Source organism: Dysidea avara, chromosome 2 (assembly GCF_963678975.1).
Source record: "Dysidea avara chromosome 2, odDysAvar1.4, whole genome shotgun sequence".
Lineage (NCBI taxonomy): Eukaryota > Metazoa > Porifera > Demospongiae > Dictyoceratida > Dysideidae > Dysidea > Dysidea avara.
The window spans coordinates 5,720,542-5,743,815 of NC_089273.1; the positions used below are offsets into that span (position 1 = coordinate 5,720,542).

A 23,274-nucleotide genomic window follows, 5' to 3' on the forward strand; every position below is an offset into this window, starting at 1 on the left:
ACACATTAAGAATGTAAGATCCATATGGCCTTATTGTCATATGTATAAAGGCTAACAAGGAATTGAAAAAGATCAATAAATACTGGGAAGTGTCATTATTTGATGTATTGGCAATGATTATCAGAATAATAGCCAGTCGACATATCATGTAATAAGCTGCAAATGAACGATACTTGTCTTTGTAACATCCTTGAAACTGATCCAGCAATGGTTTTATTCAGGTGAAGTTGATTTTGTTGTTAAGAAATGGCTCCAACAAAAGTAGAAATGGCAGACCAATTACAATAATTAGAGTGCATATTTATGCTAGAATAAAATATGGTAGATGACGGCCATGTAAATACTCTATGTCAGGTGACAGGTAAGTGTAAACCTTATCCACATTATGAAATGTCAGTGATCTCAATATCAGTAATAAAGTTGTTGCCACAGAAGTGTACGATAACAATAGAAGAAAACAGATAACATGGATAATTCCTCTACTAACGAATGATGAAAACTTGTATGATATCCTTGCTAATAGGCAGATTACTACAATAATAATAGCAACAGCTAGTGGATGGACATAATGAATGAACTGTTGGTCAATTCCACTCAAATTAGTTACTAAACAGAGCTGTCCTAAAAACTGTGGTGTAACGTTTGCAATACTTGACATAATGCTAACAACCGTAAATAATCCTTGTGATGAGTGCAAGTGTTCACTCAGTAAAATATCCACCACACTGTAATAGTATGTAATAGCATACAAATAACCAATCCCAATGTGATAGTATGTCACAATGAACACTAATATAATTATCACCACCCAGTATAGGATTGATAACGTTACCACAAGTACTGTTTGTCCAGCTGTACACTTGTCAACACTTACACATTCTATAGAATCAAATGAAAGGGTATAGCCTTCCTTACAACTGCCACAAGCTGTACCAGTTCACTGTGAAATGCACTGATTTGCTCTGACTGGTGAAAGTTCATAAAATCCATTACCCGTTTCACAACAAGCAAAATTACAATAATTATTAGGACAAATCGTCACTGTAGCTTTATCATCAACTTCACCAAACCAGTAACCTCTTTTGATAGATGATGTACTACCAGAACAAGACACAACATCACTATCATTGTAGCATACACATGTTTGTGTATTATTATTATTATCATAGTGGAAACCAGGGTGACATGGTGATAGTTCAATTATTAGCTTAGTGGAAAACTCCTTTAAGTCAGAAATACTACTATCATATGAAGTGATGGTCATTGTATAATTAGTTGCATCCACAACTCTCATCCCCTTTATACTCACTCCTTCAAATACTGTACATGATATTAGCACATTGTCTGATCCAATAATGGGATGATCTTGATCTTCACTGCTCAGTTCAAATTGTGTTGATTGAGCAGGTTGATTGTAATAATCCCTTACACAAGCACTCATTATAATTTCCTGACCTAGCATTATATTTCTTGTTAAATAAGTCTGACAATTTGTATCATTGTCATTGTCAATACATGTAACTGCTGAGTCGTTAAATTCTAGTTTTCTAGGAGAAGTTTTAATGACTCCGTCAAAATGATTATATCCTTTGTTAATGATGCTGTTGCTGAAACACATCTCATCACATGATGTTGGCATGTCAACATAAACATCAGAACCTGTTAGGTCATTGTTGTGATGAAATGTAATATCTGTAGTGTTGAATGTAATTTTATTCTCAGTACTTTTTGTCAGGTCACAATATGTGGTCCCACCAAGGTGATTAGCAGTGTTGTGGAAGAATGTGTTATGAGAATTATGGGATATGCGTACAGTGAAATGATCGGTTAGATGCATGGCCCCACCACTTCCTGCAGCTGAATTACTGAAAAACTCTGTACGGGAATTATCCATAAGTGTTACAGAAGACTTCACAACAGAGATGGCTCCCCCATTCTCTGCCTTATTCCTGGTGAAATTTACTGAAGCATTTTCCACAAATGTCAATGTTGATTGTAGAATTGATAAGGCTCCATCATATTGAGATGTATTGTTCATAAACTTCACTGTAAGGTTTCCTTCTAGTGTAATGCTGGAGTTATCACTACAATAGATTGCTCCACCATACTGAGTACCTTCATTATTAGAATAAGTAACTTTTGAGTGTTCTGTAACAGTCACAGTGGAATTGTCGGTAATGTAGAGTGCTCCTCCGCTTTCACTTGCTTTATTATCATTGAAGATAATTGTGCAGCTTCCTTCCAATATGAAAGCAACTTGTTTCTTTGAATATATAGCTCCACCCTGTATGGCTCTGTTTTCCAGGAATTGAATAACAGAGTCTTCTTTAAACAATGCATAAGAATTTTCTTCACTGACTAAAGCTCCACCAGTTTTTGCAATGTTATTGACAAATATCACTGATGTATGTTTATAAAATAAGACACCACATTTTTTATTGCAAAATACAGCTCCTCCTTCACTGGCTTTATTGTTAATAATTGTTACATTTGAGTTATCATCAAATGTGATATGAGATGAATCCAAACAATAGACAGCTCCTCCATGTCCATTGACTTTATTATTATTATTAAATGTTACACTTGAGTTACCAACAAATCTGATATGAGATGAAGACTCACAATATACAGCTCCTCCATTATCACTGGCTTCATTGTTATTAAATGTTACACCTGAGTTACCATCAAATGTGATATTAGATGAATAATAACAATATACAGTTCCTCCACCACCACTGGCTTCATTATTATTAAATGTTACACTTGAGTTACCATCAAATGTGATATTAGATGAATCATAACAATATACAGCTCCTCCATCACCACTGGCTTCATTATTATTAAATGTTACACTTGAGTTACCATCAAATGTGATATTAGATGAATTATAACAATATACAGCTCCTCCAACACTGGCTTTAAATGTTACACTTGAGTTACCATCAAATGTGATATGAGATGAATCCAAACAACAGACAGCTCCTCCATGTCCACTGGCTTTATTATTATTAAATGTTACACTTGAGTTACCATCAAATGTGATATTAGATGAATCATAACAATATACAGCTCCTCCATTACCACTGGCTTTATTATTATTGAATGTTACACTTGAGTTACCATCAAATGTGATATTAGATAAATCATAACTATATACAGCTCCTCCATCACCACTGGCTTCATTATTATTAAATGTTACACTTGAGTTACCATCAAACGTGATATGAGATGAAGACTCACAATATACAGCTCCTCCATCATCACTGGCTTCATTATTATTAAATGTTACCCTTGAGTTACTATCAAATGTAATACGAGATGAATACTTACTACTTATAGCTCCTCCATCATAACTGGCTTCACTATTATTAAATGTTACACTTGAGTTACCACCAAATGTGATATGAGATGAATAATAACAATACACAGCTCCTCCATCCGCACCGGCTTCATTATTATTAAATGTTACACTTGAGTTACCATCAAATGTGATGTGAGATGAATACCTATTACTTATAGCTCCTCCATCATAACTGGCTTCATTATTATTAAATCTTACACTTGAGTTACCATCAAATGTGATATGAGATGAATAATAACAATACACAGCTCCTCCATGTACACTGGCTCATTATTATTAAATGTTACACTTGAGTTATCATCAAATGTGATATGAGATGAATGCCTACAATGTAAAGCTCCTCCATATGTGGCTGTATTATTATTAAATGTTACACTTGGGTTACCATCAAATGTGATATGAGATGAATACTCACAATATACAGCTCCTCCATCCCTACTCGCTTCATTATTATTAAATGTTACACTTGAGTTACCATCAAATGTGATATGAGATGAAGACTCACAATATACAGCTCCTCCATCCGCACTGGCTTCATTATTATTAAATGTTACACTTGAGTTATCATCAAATGTGATATGAGATGAATGCCTACACTGTAAAGCTCCTCCATATGTGCTTGTATTATTATTAAATGTTACACTTGAGTTATCATCAAATGTGATATGAGATGAATGCCTACAATGTAAAGCTCCTCCATATGTGGCTGTATTATTATTAAATGTTACACTTGGGTTACCATCAAATGTGATATGAGATGAATACTCACAATATACAGCTCCTCCATCCCTACTCGCTTCATTATTATTAAATGTTACACTTGAGTTACCATCAAATGTGATATTGGAATTATTACTGTATATGGCACCACCATACCTCGCATGGTTGTACTTAAATGTCACTATTGAGTTTGCCCAAAAGATCATACTGGAAAGAATTTGATAAATAGCTCCACCATTATCTGTAGCAGAGATATTAATAAATTTTACATCAGACTTATCACAAAATATGACAGTGGAGTTCCTGCTATAAATTCCTCCACCAGACGTTGCTGTATTATCCTTGAACAACACACTACCTCTAATATGAAGATTAGTATTTGCAATGTAAATTGGTACTCCTGTGTTGTTGACAAACACATTGTCTTGTATGTAAACATGACCAGGACCCCTGCTACCTGAACCATCAATGTAAACTACACTTTGTGTGGCTCTATTGGAAATGAATTGGCTATTTTGGACCTCCAACTTGTGTTGAAATTGGCTATTAGTATTTGATAAATAATGTATAGCTGCTCCATGTCCATTATATATATATTTACTTCTGTGTGTGAAATTGCAATTGTTAATGCACACATTTCCAGACACTTGTGAAAGTAAAACACTTCTTCCTTTGGAGTTATGGAATGAGCATCTTTCAAAATAAACATTGGATGAGTTGTAGAATTCAATTCCTGGATAATCTTTAGAGCCACATCCCTCCCACTGGATACCTTCAATGGTTATATTCTTGCAGGAGATGAACTTTACTACACCAACATCATTACGCTTTACAACAGGATTTCTGTGTCCTATTATCATGATATTTTCAAGACCTTCTAATGTCACATTAGAGGACAACTCAACATCATTTGTAATGTTAACAATGGTGTCATTACTGGAGATGTTATTTAGAATGTCAGCAATTGAATGAAAGGTAAAGTTTCCAGATATGCAACAGGGAAGTTTATCCTGACCTCTCTCGTTTCCACCACCAGCAAAGTCTTCATCATCACTGTTCATCACTGTACTGTCTCCTTCAATTTGGCTAAACAAACACACTAGCAGAACAGCAGCTATGGAAATTTTTAAGAGTTCCATGCTTGTATCAACAGGTAACAAAAATATTAACTTTCCATTTCAGTTACTGATATTTATAGCTTCAAAGAGGATATGATGTCACACTGATGATGTCATGATAAATGTACACATTCAGTCAATGATAGTTATAAACATGTTTGTGGAAAACATGGACTGTACATTATTACTTCAGATTCTAGACCTGATAGCTAATTAGACCTATACACCAATTTGATTTTACTAAGCAGTGAACTATTAAACAACTATGTTAATAGGGACCCACTGATTATACTGGCATAATAATGAGCATAATAGGTACCTGAAAGTTTTAAGTATAATATTAACATAATAGGCAGAAAACTTGTGTAGTACTATAAATTCTTGCCTATCAAAATATGTATCACACAAAAGATCAATATACTATAATAGAACAGTCAGTAATTGTAATAAAATTATCACATAGCTGACTGTTCTATTACAGTATATTGATCTTTTCTGTGACATGCATTTTGACAAGCAAGGATTTACAGTCTGTGCTCCAACCACTTTATAAAGTGCAAAATTATTAGAAAAAATTGGGAACTGGGGTATAAATATTGAGCATAATAGGTAAATATTGAGCATTAATTTAAGCATATTAAGTAAATTTTTGAGCAGTGCAGCATATCATAATAGGTAAAATAATGAGCATAATTGGCAGGTCCCTAAGTCTATGTACCATAATAATCTGTTCCTTATTGACACTTTCATTCACAGTGGGGTGGTAACTGTAGTCACAATGTTTATTCTAGGATTTTTCCTTTGGGGGGGAATCAAGAATTCGTGTGTGTGTGTGTGTGTGTGGGGGGGGGGGGTGACCAGGTGATAATCTAGCTGTTATATAGTTGTCGAATGTAAAGCAGTTGAAATAGTTCCCAAACACTTGCAGGTTAGTCATATAAGGCTGTGTCATGAGTGCTGATTTTTGTGATTGGGTGAAGCCAGATCCTATGTTTCATGGGGTTGGTAGAGCTTGATGCATGAGTGTATAGTAATGAGCCATCAAATGCATTATACATATGATACCACAAAACACTAGCAAATTAAAGATGTAATGTATGGTTGTAAGTGCTAATACTTGTGGTCTTCTACTGTCTATGACAAATCTTTACTGAAGAGTAATGAAGTACTACACTCGTACATAAAGGTTAACACACACACACACACACACACACACACACACACACACACACACACACACACACACACACACACACACACACACACACACACACACACACACACACACACACACACACACACACACACACACACACACACACACACACACACACACAAAACAAATAAACTTATCAAAGTGATATCAACAGTGGCTACTATTAACAAAGGAGTAATAGGATAATAGGAGTTGCAAATGGATGAATTGAAGACCAGTTATATTAGTTATTTGCTCTCAACTGCACCAATTTTGTACTATAGAGTTACATAAGGGTAACATGCAAATGATAGAATACTAAAGTGTGTATTATAGTGAACATGTTGTAAACATACACTAATTTTATAGTCAATATAGCTAGAAGGGAAGCAATTTATCACTAAAACATATAATACTCAAAAGGTGTGATGTGTTTATAGCTGTGGACTGTAACTTAAACTTTTATATACACGTCTGCTATAATTTTTTATACACATGAAACCAGGCTTCCACACACATCCAAATTTATGATTTTAAAGGACCATAATTCAGTGTAAGAGTAAGCTATCACTTTCACATTTTGACTTATTATTGCATAAAGCAATGAATGTTTAGGTCAATAGTGTACTGACTTGTCAAATTACAAGTGGTCAAAGTCGAAGAATTGGATGTATGAGGAAGCCTGGTTTTGTCAAATCCAGCCACATATTTTAACTAATTAATTTCCTGCCTGCCTGATAGCTTCAGACAAGTGTACTAACTAAGTTGATAATTTCACTGTTAGACATCATCATGGCTAAACAGGTGCCATTTGACAGCTCACCATATTGGTATATATGTAAAATGAATTAATGCATCATATCATGTGCTTATCATTTTTTAAACTACATTCAGAGACCTGTGTGCTGCCAAACTAATTAACCACTATAATTCATGTTGGTCTACAGTTTATACAATTACAGTATATTCAATGTGTTAATTAGTTAAGAAACACTGTAAATTATCACTACCCTCAACCAGTTACATGATACTGTTAGCATCACAACTTTTGCAACTTCTGTTTGGCTTTTCATGGAATTCAGAAAAGAATATAAACAATTCCTTTTTAGCTCACAACATTATTACAATAGTACAACTCCTGTTTTGCTTTTCATGGAAATTCACAAGGATGTGACCATTTCTTTTAGAATATTTGTGTTGACTACATCATTGCCCACACCTCAGACACCTGACCCATCTCAAAGTCTCACTGTGATCTACCAGTTACATATCATCACAGCCACAAGAATGTTCATTATACAGTACAGTAATAGTGTACATTAGAGATCATACAGAGGTTTGTCTTCAAGATGGCATAATACTTCAAATAAGTTGCTATGGAACTTTCTTTACTAAGCATTTTTACTGACTATAATTATAATGATACTAATTTCTTGCCTGCCTGATACCTTCAGACAAGTGGAATGGCTAAGTTGATAGTTTCACTGTTATAAATCACTTTGGCCCAACATGTGCTTTTTGGCAGCTTACCACACTATGTACATGCATCCATCATGTACTTACCGTTATTTCCATATCTGTTTGTTGTTGAGTGTAGAGACCCTTCTCGTTATGTTCAATGATTGTAATGCTACTAACGGGTTTAACATAGCTGAAAATGAAGTGAAAGGGAAAATGGCCACTTCTCTTGTTCAGAATCTGTTATAAATGCTGATAAAATATATTAATGTTGATTTCTATCATAACTGCATTTAGAGACTTGTATGTGTTGCCACTGGTAAGAGCCACATAGTCAGTAAAACTAAATAACCACTAATTTTATGGTGGTCTAAAGTTACAGCCAATATGGTAGTTAGGAAGCACTAAATGATCACTACCTCAATCAGTTACATAGTATCACAACTTGTGAAACTTCTGTTTGGAATTTTCGTGGAACCTCAAAGGATATGACAATTTCTTTTTAGGACACAATACTTGTATACACCACTTTTATACCAGACCTCTTCACTTCATGTAGTCTGTTCAATTTTCAAACTATCTTAATGTTTCAGTGTGATGTATCAGTTAGTGGTTAATATAGAATTTTTAAAAGGGAGTTCTGAAAGTTAGTATAGCTGAAAAATAATGCATCTTCACGGCATTTCTCCTGAACATTTTGAGATTTTAGAAGCTATGAGATTGAACTTTAGGTTACTTTTAGTTAACACTCACCATAAATCTAATGCTTTAGACTGTAGTAACTACTATAGCTAACTATATAATTGTAATTAAGCTGCAGCATTGATTGCTTTATTAGAGTAGTTATGTGACTGCTCTATTAGAGTATCTCAATCATTTTTAGTTGATGTAGTGGGAGGTGATAAGTGAAGTGTTGCTGATGGTTTAATAGCTATAAAAATAATGGTGTTAGTTAAGTTTAATTTCATGCATGCTACTGGAATACGGTGGATATAGTTGTTTACTATGACAAGTTGTCAATTCAGCAATAATGAAGCTAGTTAGAGCTAATAAAATTTAAAAGGGGGTTTCTGTTAAAACCCATCTAGATCTGACACTATAAAATCAAATGTTTACTTTTACACATATGATGAAAAGTGCTTTCATTTTATTGTGCCATTCCACAACTGTTTGCTGGTCTAACAAGACTAGTACAGATTATGATAGGAATTTAAGAGCCTGTAAATTATTTGCTATATAGTTGCTGTACAATTGTAAATCAACTATCATAATGTTTCTATAATATTGTTTAGTGGTAGAACTCCAAGGTCTTTCAATGAAACTTTGGAAGATCTATCTGATTATTATAACAGAAAAGCAATAAAGGAATGTGTGAACATGGTGGGTTTTCACTTGGCCAATCACATACTCTTGTTTATAAGTGTGTGTGTGTGTGTGTGTGTGTGTGTGTGTGTGTGTGTGTGGGTGTGGGTGTGTGCGTGCGTGCGCACACGCGTGTGTGTATGTGTTTGTGTGTGTGTGTGTGTGTGTGTGTGTGTGTGTGTGTCTGTGTGTGTGTGTGTGTGTGTGTGTGTCTGTGTGTGTGTGGGTATATAATGATACCAATGGTAAATGATAATATGACATCACTAGTATCTAGTTAGTGCCAGACAAAACACTAACCAGCTGTCAAAATTAACAGTTTCAATGTCAACCAAACAGTCCTGGTCAGTCACTGTGGTATACTAACATTATCATCTTTAATGGCCCTGGGTACAAACCTGATCTAGTAATGATTTGTGTGCCTCTTATACTGCTAAACACTACAAATATATGATAATGTAAATGAACTCTATTATTGAAGCAGAATCTTTAGAATATTCATACCTTAGATTTAACTTTTACTTTCTGAGAGTTTACCCTTCCTGGATGTAACCAGCTGTATTATGCTGTCTTTCCAGTAAAAAAAAACCTACTTCATGAAAACCATATACTGTAACTAATTTCCTGCCTGCCTGATATATGTACCTTCAGACAAGTGTACTAACTAAGTTGATAATTTCACTGTTAGACATCATCATGGCTAAACAGGTGCCATTTGACAGTTTACCATATTGGTATGTAAAATGAATGCATCATGTGCTTATCTTTAAAACTGCATTCAGAGACTTGTGTGCTGCCACTGGTATAAAAGAGCCACTAAGTCAGTAAAACCAATTAACCACTATAATTCATGTTGGTCTACAGTTTATACAATTGTATTCAATATGTTAGTTAAGAAACACTGTAAATTATCACTACCCTCAACCAGTTACGTTATACTATTAGCATCACAACTTTTGCAACTTCTGTTTAGCTTTTCATGGAATACAGAAAAGTATATAAACAATTCCTTTTTAGCTCACAACATTATTACAACAGTACAACTCTTGTCTTGCTTTTCATGGAAATTCACAAGGATGTGATAATTTCTTTTAGAATATTTGTGTAGGCTACTTCATTGCCCACACCTCAGACACCTGACACATCTCAAAGTCTCACTGTGATCTACCAGTTACATATCATCACAGCCACAAGAATTTTCATTATACAGTGCAGTAATACTGTACATTAGGGATCATATAGAGGTTTGTCTTCAAGATGGCATAATACTTCAAATAAGTTGATATGGAACTTTCTTTACTAAACATTTTTTATTACTGACTATAATTATAATGATACTAATTTCTTGCCTGCCTGATACCTTCAGACAAGTGGAATGGCTAAGTTGATAATTTCACTGTTATAAATCACTTTGGCCTAACACGTGCTTTTTGGCAGCTTACCACACTATGTACATGCATCCATCATGTACTTACCATTATTTCCATATCTGTTTATTGCTGAGTGTAGAGACCATTCTCGTTTTGTTCATTAATTGTAATGCTACTAACGGGTTTAACATAGCTGAAAATGAAGTGAAAGGGCAAATGGCCACTTCTCTTGTTCTGTTATAAATACTGACAAAATATAATCATAGCTGCATTAAATATTTTAGAGACTTGTGTGTGTTGCCAATGGTAAGAGCCGCAAAGTCAGTAAAACTGATTAACCACCAATTGTGACCAAATTTTGGAAATTACCCATATGGGGGGTGCTTGAAATAATTAGAATTTTCATATTTAGTGGGTTGCTACTATAAGCAGGGCATATTTTTTTAAATTTCTAGAATTTCCAATAATTTTAGGTATTGAGAATGGCTTACAATCAGTAACAAGTAGATTTACACTATAAAGTTTGTTATTTGATCATTAAATATTTTAAGTGTCAAATACACCCACATGTTTGATTTTCCAAAATTTGGTCACAATTTATGGCGATCTACAGTTGCAACAATATGGTAGTTACGAAGCACTAAATGATCACTACCTCAATCAGTTACATAGTATCACAACTTCTGAAACTTCTGCTTGAATTTTCTTGGAACCTCAAAGGATATGACGATTTCTTTTTAGGACACAATATTTGTATATTCCACTTTTATACCAGACCTCTTAACTTCATACCACACCTCTTCACTCCATACCATACATCTTAACTCCATACCAGACCTCTTAACTCCATGTAGTCTGTTCAATTTTCTAACCATCTCAATGTCTCAGTGTAATGTACCAGTCAGTGCTGGATATAGGATTTTTAAAAGGGAGTTCTGAAAGTTGGTATAACTGAAACATAAGGCATCTGAGGATATTTCTCCTGAACATTTTGAGAATTTAGAAGCTCTGAGATTGAGCTTTAGGTTACTTTTAGTTAACACTCACAATAAATTTAATGCTTTAGACTGTAGTAAATACTATAGCTAACTATATAGTTGTGATTAAGCTGCAGTATTGATTGCTTTATTAGTTATGCGACTGCTCTATTAGAGTATCTCAATCATTTTTAAAGGTGTAGTGGGAGGTGATAAGTGAAGTGTTGCTGATGGTTTACTAGTTATAAAATAATGGTGTTAGTTAAGTGCAATATCATACATCCTACTGGAATATAGTGGATATAGTTGTTTGCTATGACAAATTGTCAATACAGCAATAATGAAGCTAGTTAGATTGAGCTAATAAAATTTAAAAGTGGGTCTCTGTTGAAACCAATTAACCACTATAATTCATGTTGGTCTACAGTTTATACAATTGTATTCAATATGTTAGTTAAGAAACACTGTAAATTATCACTACCCTCAACCAGTTACATGATACTGTTAGCATCACAACTTTTGCAACTTCTGTTTAGCTTTTCATGGAATACAGAAAAGTATAATCAATTCCTTTTTAGCTCACAACATTATTACAATAGTACAACTCCTGTTTTGCTTTTCATGGAAATTCACAAGGATGTGACAATTTCTTTTAGAATATTTGTGTAGGCTACTTCATTTCCCACACCTCAGACACCTGACCCATCTCAAAGTCTCACTGTGATCTACCAGGTACTTAACATCACAGCCACAAGAATTTTCATCACACAGTGCAGTAATACTGTACATTAGGGATCATTATAGAGGTTTGTCTTCAAGATGGCATAATACTTCAAATAAGTTGATATGGAACTTTCTTTACTAAACATTTTTTATTACTGACTATAATTATAATGATACTAATTTCTTGCCTGCCTGATACCTTCAGACAAGTGGAATGGCTAAGTTGATAATTTCACTGTTATACATCACTTTGGCCCAACATGTGCCTTTTGGCAGCTTACCTCACTATGTACATTCATCCTTCATGTACTTACCGTTATTTCCATATCTGTTTGTTGTTGAGTGTAGAGACCCTTCTCGTTTTGTTCATTATTTGTAATGCTACTATAACGGGTTTAACATAGCTGAAAATGAAGTGAAATGGGAAAATGGCCACGTCTCTTGTTCTGTTATAAATACTGATAAAATATATTAATGTTGATTTCTATCATAACTGCATTCAGAGAATTGTGTGTGTTGCCAATGGTAAGAGCCACAAAGTCAGTGAAACTAATTAACCACTAATTTATGTTGGTCTACAGTTACAACAATATGGTAGTTAAGAAGCACTAAATGATCACTAGCTCAATCAGTTATATAGTATCACAACTTCTGAAACTTCTGTTTGGATTTTTGTAGAACCTCAAAGGATATGACAATTTCTTTTTAGGACACAATACTTGTACACCCCATTTTTATACCAGACCTCTTAACTCCGTACGAGACTTCTTCAATCCGTACCAGACCTCTTCAATCCATGTAGTCTGTTCAATTTTCTAACCATCTCAATGTATCAGTGTGATGTATCAGTCAGTGGTGGATCTAGGATTTTTAAAAGGAAGTTTCTGAAAGTTGGTATAGCTGAAAAATAAGGCATCTGAGGATATTTCTCCTAACATTTTGAGATTTTAGAAGCTCTGAGATTGAGCTTTAGGTTACTCTTAGTTAACACTCACAATAAATCTAATGCTTTAGACTATAGTGAATACCATAGCTAACTATATAGTTGTAATTAAGCTGCAGCATTGATTGCTTTATTAGAGTAGTTACGTGACTGTTCTATTAGAGTATCTCAATCATTTTTAACTGGGAGGTGATAAGTGAAGTGTTTCTGATGGCTTAATAGCTATAAAAATAATGGTGTTAGTTAAGTGCAATTTCATGAATATGGTGGATATAGTTGTTTGCTATAACAAATTGTCAATGTAGCAATAATGAAGCTAGTTAGACTGAGGTAATAAAATTTAAAAGGGGGTTTCTGTTGAAACCCATCTAGATATGACACTGTAAAATCAAACATTTATTTTTACGCATATGATGAAAAATGCTTTCATTTTATTGTGCCATTTCACAACTGTTTATTGATCTAACAAGACTAGTACAGATTATGATAGGAATTAAAGAGCCTGTAAATTATTTGCTACATAGTTGCTGTACAATTGTAAATCAACTATCATAATGTTTCTATAATATTGTTTAGTGGTAGAACTCCAAGGTCTTTCAATGAAACTTTGGAAGATCTATATGATTATAATAACAGAAAAGCAATAAAGGAATGTGTGAACACGGAGGTCGGTGGGTTTTCACTTGGTCAATCACATACTCTTGTTTATATGTGTGTGTGTGTGTGTGTGTGTGTGTGTGTGTGTGTGTGTGTGTGTGTGCGTGCGTGCGTGCATGCAGCATAGCCAAGTGGTTAGGGCATCGGCCTGGTAATCGAAAGGTCCCAGGTTCGATTCCCGGTTGAGCCACTTTGGTGTTGCTGTTGTTTCCTTGAGCAAGAAACTTTATTCACATTGCTCCAGTCTACCCAGCTGTTTAAATGGGGACCTGGTGGCCTGGTGTCAACTGGGGAAGCAGCCCATCCAGCTGTAACATCAATGGGTACCTGGTATTAACTGGGGAAGCAAATGCCCAACTGTCCTTGTCTCGCTTAGTGGTGTTGGGGTCGTTGTGGAACTTTAGGTTCCGCGACCTCTCTCCAAGAGACCTGGACAGTCCTCCTGCGGGTTACTAGCCCTGCCCCAGGAGGATTTGCCTGCACAAGGCTCAAGTGCCTGAGTGGTGCACAGGCATCCCAGCGCTGGTTCACTGGGCAGCAATAGCTATGCTTTGCATAGCTGCCGGAGGCTTTGCTTTGCTTGCTTTGCGTGCGTGCGTGTGTGTGTGTGTGAATGTGGGTATAATGATATCAATGGTAAATGATAATATGACATCACTAATATCTGGTTAGTGCCAGACAAAACACTAACCAGTCAAAGTTAACATTTTCAATATCAACCAAACAGTCCTGGTCAGTCACTGTGGTGTACTAACATTATCATCTTTAATGGCCCTGGGTACAAACCTGATCTAGTAATGATTTGTGTGCCTCTTATACTGCTAAACACTACAAATATATGATAATGTAAATGAACTCTATTATTGAAGCAGAATCTTTAGAACAATTTAATAATTATATTCTTACCTTAGATTTGTTGTAACTAACTTTTACTTTCTGAGGGTTTACCCCTCCTGGATGTAACCAGCTGTATTAAGCTGTCTTTCCAGTAAAAAAAAACAACCTATTTCATGAAAACCATATACTGTGACTAATTTCCTGCCTGCCTGATACCTTCAGACAAGTGTACTAACTAAGTTGATAATTTCACTGTTAGACATCATGATGGCTAAACAGGTGCCATTTGACAGCTTACCATATTGGTATGTAAAATGAATGGATCATGTAATTATCTTTAAAACTGCATTCAGAGACTTGTGTGCTGCCACTGGTATAAAAGAGCCACCAAGTTAGTGAAACCAATTAACCACTATAATTCATGTTGGTCTACAGTTTATACAATTATAGACAATATGTTAGTTAAGAAACACTGTAAATTATCACTACCCTCAACCAGTTACATGATACTGTCAGCATCACAACTTTTGCAACTTCTGTTTGGCTTTCATGGAATACAGAAAAGTATATAATTAACAATTCCTTTTTAGCCCACAACATTATTACAACAGTACAACTCCTGTTTTGCTTTTCATGGAAATTCACAAGAATGTGACAATTTCTTTTAGAATATTTGTTTAGGCTACTTCATTGCCCACACCTCAGACACCTGACCCATCTCAAAGTCTCACTGTGATCTACCAGTTACTTAACATCACAGCCACAAAAGTTTTCATCATACAGTGCAGTAATACTGTACATTAGGGATCACATAGAGGTTTGTCTTCAAGATGGCATAATACTTCAAATAAGTTGCTATGGAACTTTCTTTACTAAACATTTCTACTGACTATAATTATAATGATACTAATTTCTTGCCTGCCTGATACCTTCAGACAAGTGGAATGGCTAAGTTGATGATTTCACTGTTATGCATCACTTTGGCCCAACATGTGCTTTTTGGCAGTTTACCACACTACTGTATGTACATGCATCCATCATGTACTTACCGTTATTTCCATATCTGTTTGTTGCTGAGTGTAGAGACCCTTCTCGTTTTGTTCACTAATTGTAATGCTACTAACAGTTTTAACGTAGTTGAAAATGAAGTGAAAGGGCAAATGGCCACTTCTCTTGTTCTGTTATAATGCTGATAAAATATATTAATGTTGATTTCTATCATAACTGCATTTAGAGACTTGTATGTGTTGCCACTTAAATGTAACCTTTTCATACCAAGTCATGTGTGTATTGTACACACTATTGTTAAGTATCACTGTGTGGTAGTATATATTCCATAACATCTTACTGATGTCTATACTCCACTAATTCAATAAAGACCAAGATAGTTTCCATAGGAAATCCTATCACTAAGTGACTACTATATTAGAGCAATATTTTAGACTGTTGTATTAACGCATTTGTGACTTACTGAGCAAAAACCTGACTAGTTTGCAATTTCTTGACCTTGACTTCTTCATGGTCTAGAGGAATGAGCTGTTAAAGTTTCGGTCTTATCTGGTGAGTACATTTGGAGTTATGGCAACACAAAGCAAGAAGAGCAAAACTACTGATTTGTACCATGCTGGCCTCTACAAAGAGTAAATAATTACAAGCAACTCTTAGGTGTTTTTTTTTTTACAAGTGCAACAGGCTACGGATTTGGGACTTGTGTCATTCATAAACTGGGGTATGCATCAAAGTACAACTTTTGGCCTATATCACCAATGCTATTAAGGCAAGAAGGCTACGTACTTAGGAACAGCAATGATAAACCTACGTTTTACTGAAAGTAAACAGTTAACGCACATACATAACTCACAGAATAACAGCATATACACACAAGCAGACATTTCACAATAACAATAATCATAATGTACTATGCCAGGTGAGTGAAGTGTGTTCACCAATAAGAACATTTACAATGTCATTGCTGTTGCTGCCATTAACTTGATAGCAACTTACAACAGTAACTACTTGATTCCGTGAGAGATTGCATGCTTCAATGGGTCAGCTTTATCACAACCAACAACTTGTTGTATTATAGGACTGTTAGCTGTTACTGAAGTGACTAGAGGACTAAATGATTCAAGACTTGGTCCATGACTATCTTGGTAGTTAGATAGTGATGTCATCATTAACTGACGTTATTATTGAAGAAATGAGCTCTACTTTTTACTACTGGCAACTAATTGTGGAGAAAATGAAAACAATCAAATTAACTGAAATATTACAGGCTAGTTATGATTATAAGGCACTGTAAAGTGCTAATAATAATAATAAATAATAATAACTTAGGTGGCCACAAGACAATGCAGCTCTAGAAGCTTGTACACACCACAAATTTGGTGATAACAGTGGAGACAATAACACCACTTTCATACTGATCTCAAGACTATTTTATTACAAATAGGGCAATTTTTTTGTGGGAATTCCCTACACATTAAGTAGCCATGAGCTCTCATAAAATGACTTATTAGTTTCTTATTTCTTTTTGCCCATGTAAAATCATGATATCCAACTACCTTGTAATATAGCACATATTAGGGAGCTTCAAAATTGACAAATTTTACTGAATACAAAATAAACCGTCATAGAGTCATGCATGTCATGTGTGTTAATTTGCTTATCTAGACGTAAACAAGATTGTCATTAATAATTTTATTTATTTAAAATTCCTTCTATGTGCATGTACTAGTGACTACAGGGATAAAAATTATACCTTGGTGGATTTTTTCAATTCATATATGGTGAACATTTTAAGCCAAATCCCAACTCTGAACTATTTCCAAAGGAGGTATGGCTGTGAATGCCAGTTGATTAATGGTAGTTTATTTTAGCATAGTACCTGTGCAAATTAATTTCTTTGCTGTTCCTACTGTAATTCCAAAACTTCTCTTGGCTGAATTTTGGTAAACTCATTCTTCAGACACTGTAAATTAATGTTGATAGGATATAAAAAGAAATTTGGAAGTTGTGCACTCAAAGGGCTTTTTATGAAGTGCTAATATTCGCTAGTGCAATAAAAAATATACTAAACGGACTCAAGGTGAGCGGTATACAATAATTAATTTCATTTTTAATAGTTTTTCCAATGCCAATGTATTTGACATGCCTGTAACAGCTGTTATTTTTATCATAAACAAATTCATAATATCTTCTCTAATCCGATGCTCAATGGGAGCTGGCATAAATTTTGCTGGATTAAGGAGGTTGTTGGATTATCAGGTCACCTCTGTAATCTGAAATCTAGAGTTATGTCAGATTATGTAGTAAATTAAATGTAAAATCGATCACACAATGTTTTAAATATGAATTATTTTTATAATTTGCAAGTATCGTCAACTAATTAATATTTTCAGTGATCATTTTATTGCTACTATTACAGGTGTATTCACTGTCGGATTACAGTCGAAACAATGTATTTCCAATTCTAGGTAATCAAATTTTGTGTTGGATTACAAAGTACAAAGGTGTCAGATTACAGAGGTTGTTTTCCAAAAGTGTTGGTAAATGACATTTTGGTTGGATTAGAAAGGGTCCTGGATTACGCAGGTGTCGTATTAGAGAGGTTCAACTGTACATGTGTATTATGATAATAATGTACCTATCAATGTTAAGTCCCTACTCCCCTTCCAGTATTGGGCTTAGGTGGGGATTAGATAATCTGCAAAAGCAAAAGCCCCACTACTGGGGATAGGGCTTTGTCTAATCCTCTGTGATTCCCCCACTAATCCCTGCCATATGATTTATGTCATGTGTACAAGTTTGTGTGGGTTGTAGCCTACGTGGCTAGTTTGTACTCATGAATACATGAGTTAAGTTTAAATCCCTGAATCAAAAGCCCCAGTACTGGGGGCTTCCCTATATAATCCCCCTCCCCCCATCCATACTTCTCCTATTTAGCCGGTAATGGGGCTTACAAATGATAGGTGCATTACAGTCAATCCAATGTGTTGTTATGCATTCATCAATGTATAGATAACTATATACGTACCCCTCTACCATAAGCTTACTGGTAAAACTTTCCAATGCAAAATAGCCACATGGTGAGAGCACAGATTACTTAGCAATGTCAGAATTGTGTAACTTTAAAATCATGGCCTCTATCTGCACATCTCCTGTAAGCTACTAGTTCTGTCACAGGCATGTTTTCCTGCACAGACTCAAGTGCTGTGGTAAGTATCTTAGAGCTGGTTTACTTAACGGAAATAGCTATGCTCACATGGCTGCTGGAGGCTTGCTATTCTTTATTTTCTCACAGTCAATAGGCTAGTGGTCAATCCCTCCACTGCTCCACATATTCTACACGCCCACATTAATAATACATACCGCCATATGGTGGGTCTTGCATCATCAATACCACAAAATTAGCCAGGTCTCCTACATGTATAAATGATAATTATTGCTGCTGTTACAGTACGTTCGCGTTGAGCTGAATCCTGAGTTGTTGATTAAGAAGCCATACAAGATCAAAGGCTTTAAACATAATGTTTATGACGCATTTATTCGTAAGCCCATGTTACGGGCGCGCACTTAATTGTTGAGAATATGGCGTCCAGTGTACCGTCAGCGAGTGCGGAGCGAAACCCTTTTGGGAAGACGTTAAACAGCCAAACGAAGTATCTACTTATGAAACTATGGGAGTACTTTAAGCAAGAAGCGAAGAAATGTAAAATTTCTATCAACATCACGGAGAGAATCTCGAAGGCCACCGGTATTGTATCATGCCTTCTTTGCTGGGTTTTGGCATACATTACGCCACGCAGGGATTTCAAGGACATCCATTAGAATGGAGCACCGCAAGAAAGGCGATTTATTTACGCCAAGAAAAAGGTACAAAATGCACTTTGCACAAGCCCGCTCAATTCTGTAATCGTCAGGTACAAATGTTCATGAGTCCTTGTTGATACAGACAGTTTTAACCCAGATACTATCAGACAAGATCCATTCATTGTACGGAAGGGAGGAAATCTATCGCTCTCAAAGATTTTGGTAAGTTAAATTTTGAAACCTGGAACTTTGTCACTTACTCCGTCTTAGGCCAAACTTAAGAATGATGGTGTTTTCTCTGGGGGTAGAACATTGCTTTAAAGAGTGTTGAGTGATATGGGATTTAAGTACAAGACGATTAATGACAAGAGGTTAGCATTGAAACTGTTTGTGCTTTAATTTCACTACACGTATGTGCAGGTTATGCTATGAGCAGCCCTGCACAGTCCATCAGTATCATAAATATTAAAGATGAACGAGGTGCAACAGAACTGAAGGAAGACCAGTTGTGTATTTGGATGAGACTTGGGTAATGAAGAACTTCTAGAGCAATTCCTCATCCAAATCGGCAGTGATAGTGAAGATGGTGATGGTGGTATTAATGAATTGTCCACTAGCAGCAGCGGGTCCAAGTCTTCTTCTGGGCTTACTTCATCTGATGTAAGATTGTTTGATATTTGCAGCATTGGTGTTATAACTTGATTTTGTTCCCCAGGAGTCATCAGGTAGCTGGGATTAAACTCTGTGAAGTACATAATATCATTGCTTTATTGTGCTATCCGAAGTTGAACATACCATCCCTTATATATTTAATCAGTGCAGGAGTGTTTGGAAGTCACTACAGGTACTATCAGCCCAAATTCATACAAACAGTATTATTTCATTTGTTGAAACTTTTAGAGTTTTTTGGGAATGTAACTTAAAAAACAAAATGCTGGCTGGAAAAACTGTGTACATGTGTGGCGAAGTGATGAGAAAAGTATTAAAATGACAAATTGACTAAATGGGAACAGAAGACGATAGTCAGCTGTGGTGAATGTGAAGTAAAATACATGTTGTTTGGCTCACTTGCAGGAACACCAATGCTACATAACGGATTTTGAGCTGTTATAATTTGGTTTTTTTCTCTTTTGAGGCTGAAGAAGTTTTTACCTGAATATAAGCAGGCCACTTATCTTCTAAATACAGTGCAACAGTGGCCCCAGCTCTTCTACTTATGCAACTCTGTTTTACACACACAAAATCTGTTTTATTTTTCTTGTAAAAGTGTATTACAGCCTCTTACATAAGTGATGGTGAAATCATGCGTGTTGAGGGCGGGTATGTGACGTCTGGCTTCGCCACAAACATGTGTCAACATGACCATCAAAGGGCCGTACTTTAGAGGCTTCCCCATTGAAAATGTATGGAGAAACTTTACAGTGCCATAGCGGGAGTGTCTTACATTCGAATGAAGCGCTTTTAATATATTTTTAGCGGAACGAGAAGCGCTACGTATCGAGCTATACAGGAGCCCCATGCGATGTAGCAATCGTAAGTTATTAATCGTTTTTGAGGGTTCAGCTCAACGCGAACGTACTATAATTAATTTTTGTGTTAGCTACATGAGACTGGGCCAGTGATGGATACAACAAAGCACTGATCTATTAATTTTCATAGCCACAAACACAAACAGATTTTTGGATACCAAGTTGAATTTCATGTCTAGTATTATTTTGCTTGCATCCTCTCTGGTGTGATGTGTCGATTTTATACAGATTCTTTATTTTGCTACATGCTACATTGCCATCGCTATAGTACTACATCACTACTTCACCATTGTAGTATCTGCACAAAAAGAAAGGAAATTAACTTCTGGTGATAAAACTTCAGAAAGTTGCTGCAGTTGAAGAAACTATTAAAACTATTTTTGAGTAAAACTTTTATGGACAATCTGTACCCACAATTTTTTATTTACTCAAAACAAAAACTTTTTAACACAATTTTTCTTTGTAGTACCATCATTAGGAGATGGCTCTTATTTGAATTTGGAGGTTTCAGTTCCAAAATCACCTATTGTGTGATCTTTGTAGACACACAACTGATGTTAAATGTTCCTCTCCAAATTTAGTGCTAGTAGCAAGATGATGCTAAATTTTGGTGTCATGTAACTCATGTCAGAAGATACTGCTGAAGTCAGTCTGTTATCGTAAACTTTTTGTGATGTATGTACATGCTATAATTATAGATAGTTAGCATTTTTCAAAATATAAAGGATTAAAGTTTTCAATGAAGTACTTTTAAACCATAATTAAGTAGATATCCCATAATTTATGGATCACTGGAAAGGTCAATCAACAGCCTTCCATTAGTGAAAATTGTGCTTTAAAATATTTACACAATGCAAAGTTGCATGCTGTTGATTTTGTATGACACCTGTTCATTTCATACTATATATTAGCTATTACCATCCTCTATGTATCTGATAGGCATCTTGGAGATGAAACAAGCTGTTCAACTCTACGCCGTCTGTGCTGCTTGTGCTAAAGAGGTGTTCTACCTTCCAGTGTACATTGAAAACTGAAATCCCAAGTCCAAAGACTACTGTGCAAACACCTCTGTATTGTCAGATGGCTGTACAAGTAAAGATTAAGGGACTTAGTGGCATAACATGCTGAAAGGCATGCAAATGCTTGTTTTGTGTTAAAACATGAACATTTGAATAATTCATTGTATCGTACAGTATGCTATGCATAAATATAGAATGAAAAACAACATAACAATAGAATTAACTTGCTACAGTGAAACCTCAGTCATCTGGACCCCACTTATCTGGATTCTCGGTTAACTGAATAACTATTAGAGTACTGACTTTCTATTAGGATAGTTGATGATACTAAAAATTTCTAACCTATACACAGTTTTAGAGATACTTATGGACCATCCCTGGTCCCAAGGTGTTCAGATATCTGAGGTTCCACTGTAGTTAGCATTGACCAAGTCACCAGTTCACCAAGTCACCACTTATTAGCCATACTCCAGCAACAGCACCAACTCAGTCACAAAGAATTCTCACATCCTGGAAGATAAATGATAGTAATACAAAATAATTTTGATACTTAATGCATGCATGTGTACATAATACAGCACCGACCATGTACTTTACAATGTCTATACTTGTATTCTAGATATATAGGCTACTTCAGCAAGTCATACCATCTACTCTTGCAAGGCTAGACCATCCATCATGGTGCCTCATACATTGCCTACATTTACTGCCTATTGTGAAACCTTGAATTGCTTAATATGAGGGCCACTCATTCTTCACACCACAATATCGATGAATTGTAACAAGTCTGCCTTTGTGCACCATGTAAAGCACTGCTTGTCGAGTTACTTGTGTAGCTTGCAGTGATCGCTTCACTGCTGTGATGCTTCAACTTGCAGTTAGGTGACATAATGCTCATCATTCAAGCAATGCAACATAAGTGACCTATGGAAAACGGTTAGCAGATCCTCTGTCAGAATCAGAGGCATTAGGTCTGGGGCACCACGACAAGAAGAAGAGGCATGACAATGTGAAAGTAAACAGAGTGACTAGTAGACTAGTGCAAACATAGAATATATTATAAACATTGTGAGGTATATACAAAATCCAAGAAAAGTAGGGTCCCTGGTCCAAGGACCCACTGCTTATACCAACCCACCTAATACACATCACAACTATAATGCTGGCTTGTGTACAGATAATCAATTATCAAC

General features: G+C 35.5%; 1 protein-coding gene and 1 long non-coding RNA gene across 3 annotated transcripts; one reads left to right on the forward strand and one right to left on the reverse strand.

Annotated features, from left to right (window-relative positions):
* Positions 1-1,539: 1,539 nt before the first annotated feature.
* Positions 1,540-16,895, reverse strand: LOC136247722 (probable outer membrane protein pmp6). The gene is made up of 5 exons (XM_066039549.1): positions 16,738-16,895; positions 4,854-5,167; positions 3,891-4,538; positions 1,660-3,627; positions 1,540-1,607 (listed from the first exon to the last, which is right to left on the reverse strand). The coding sequence occupies exons 1-5, from the start codon at positions 16,893-16,895 to the stop codon at positions 1,540-1,542; spliced, it is 3,156 nt and encodes a 1,051-aa protein (XP_065895621.1).
* Positions 16,896-19,206: 2,311 nt separating this feature from the next.
* Positions 19,207-22,016, forward strand: LOC136246494 (uncharacterized). 2 transcript variants are annotated; one of them, XR_010696490.1, is made up of 7 exons: positions 19,207-19,596; positions 19,644-19,755; positions 19,804-19,904; positions 19,954-20,193; positions 20,249-20,377; positions 20,434-21,066; positions 22,002-22,016. It is a non-coding gene; the product is annotated as an uncharacterized lncRNA (long non-coding RNA). The 2 variants fall into 2 exon arrangements; XR_010696491.1 differs by having other exon boundaries at positions 19,676-19,755.
* The last annotated feature ends 1,258 nt before the right edge of the window (positions 22,017-23,274 follow it).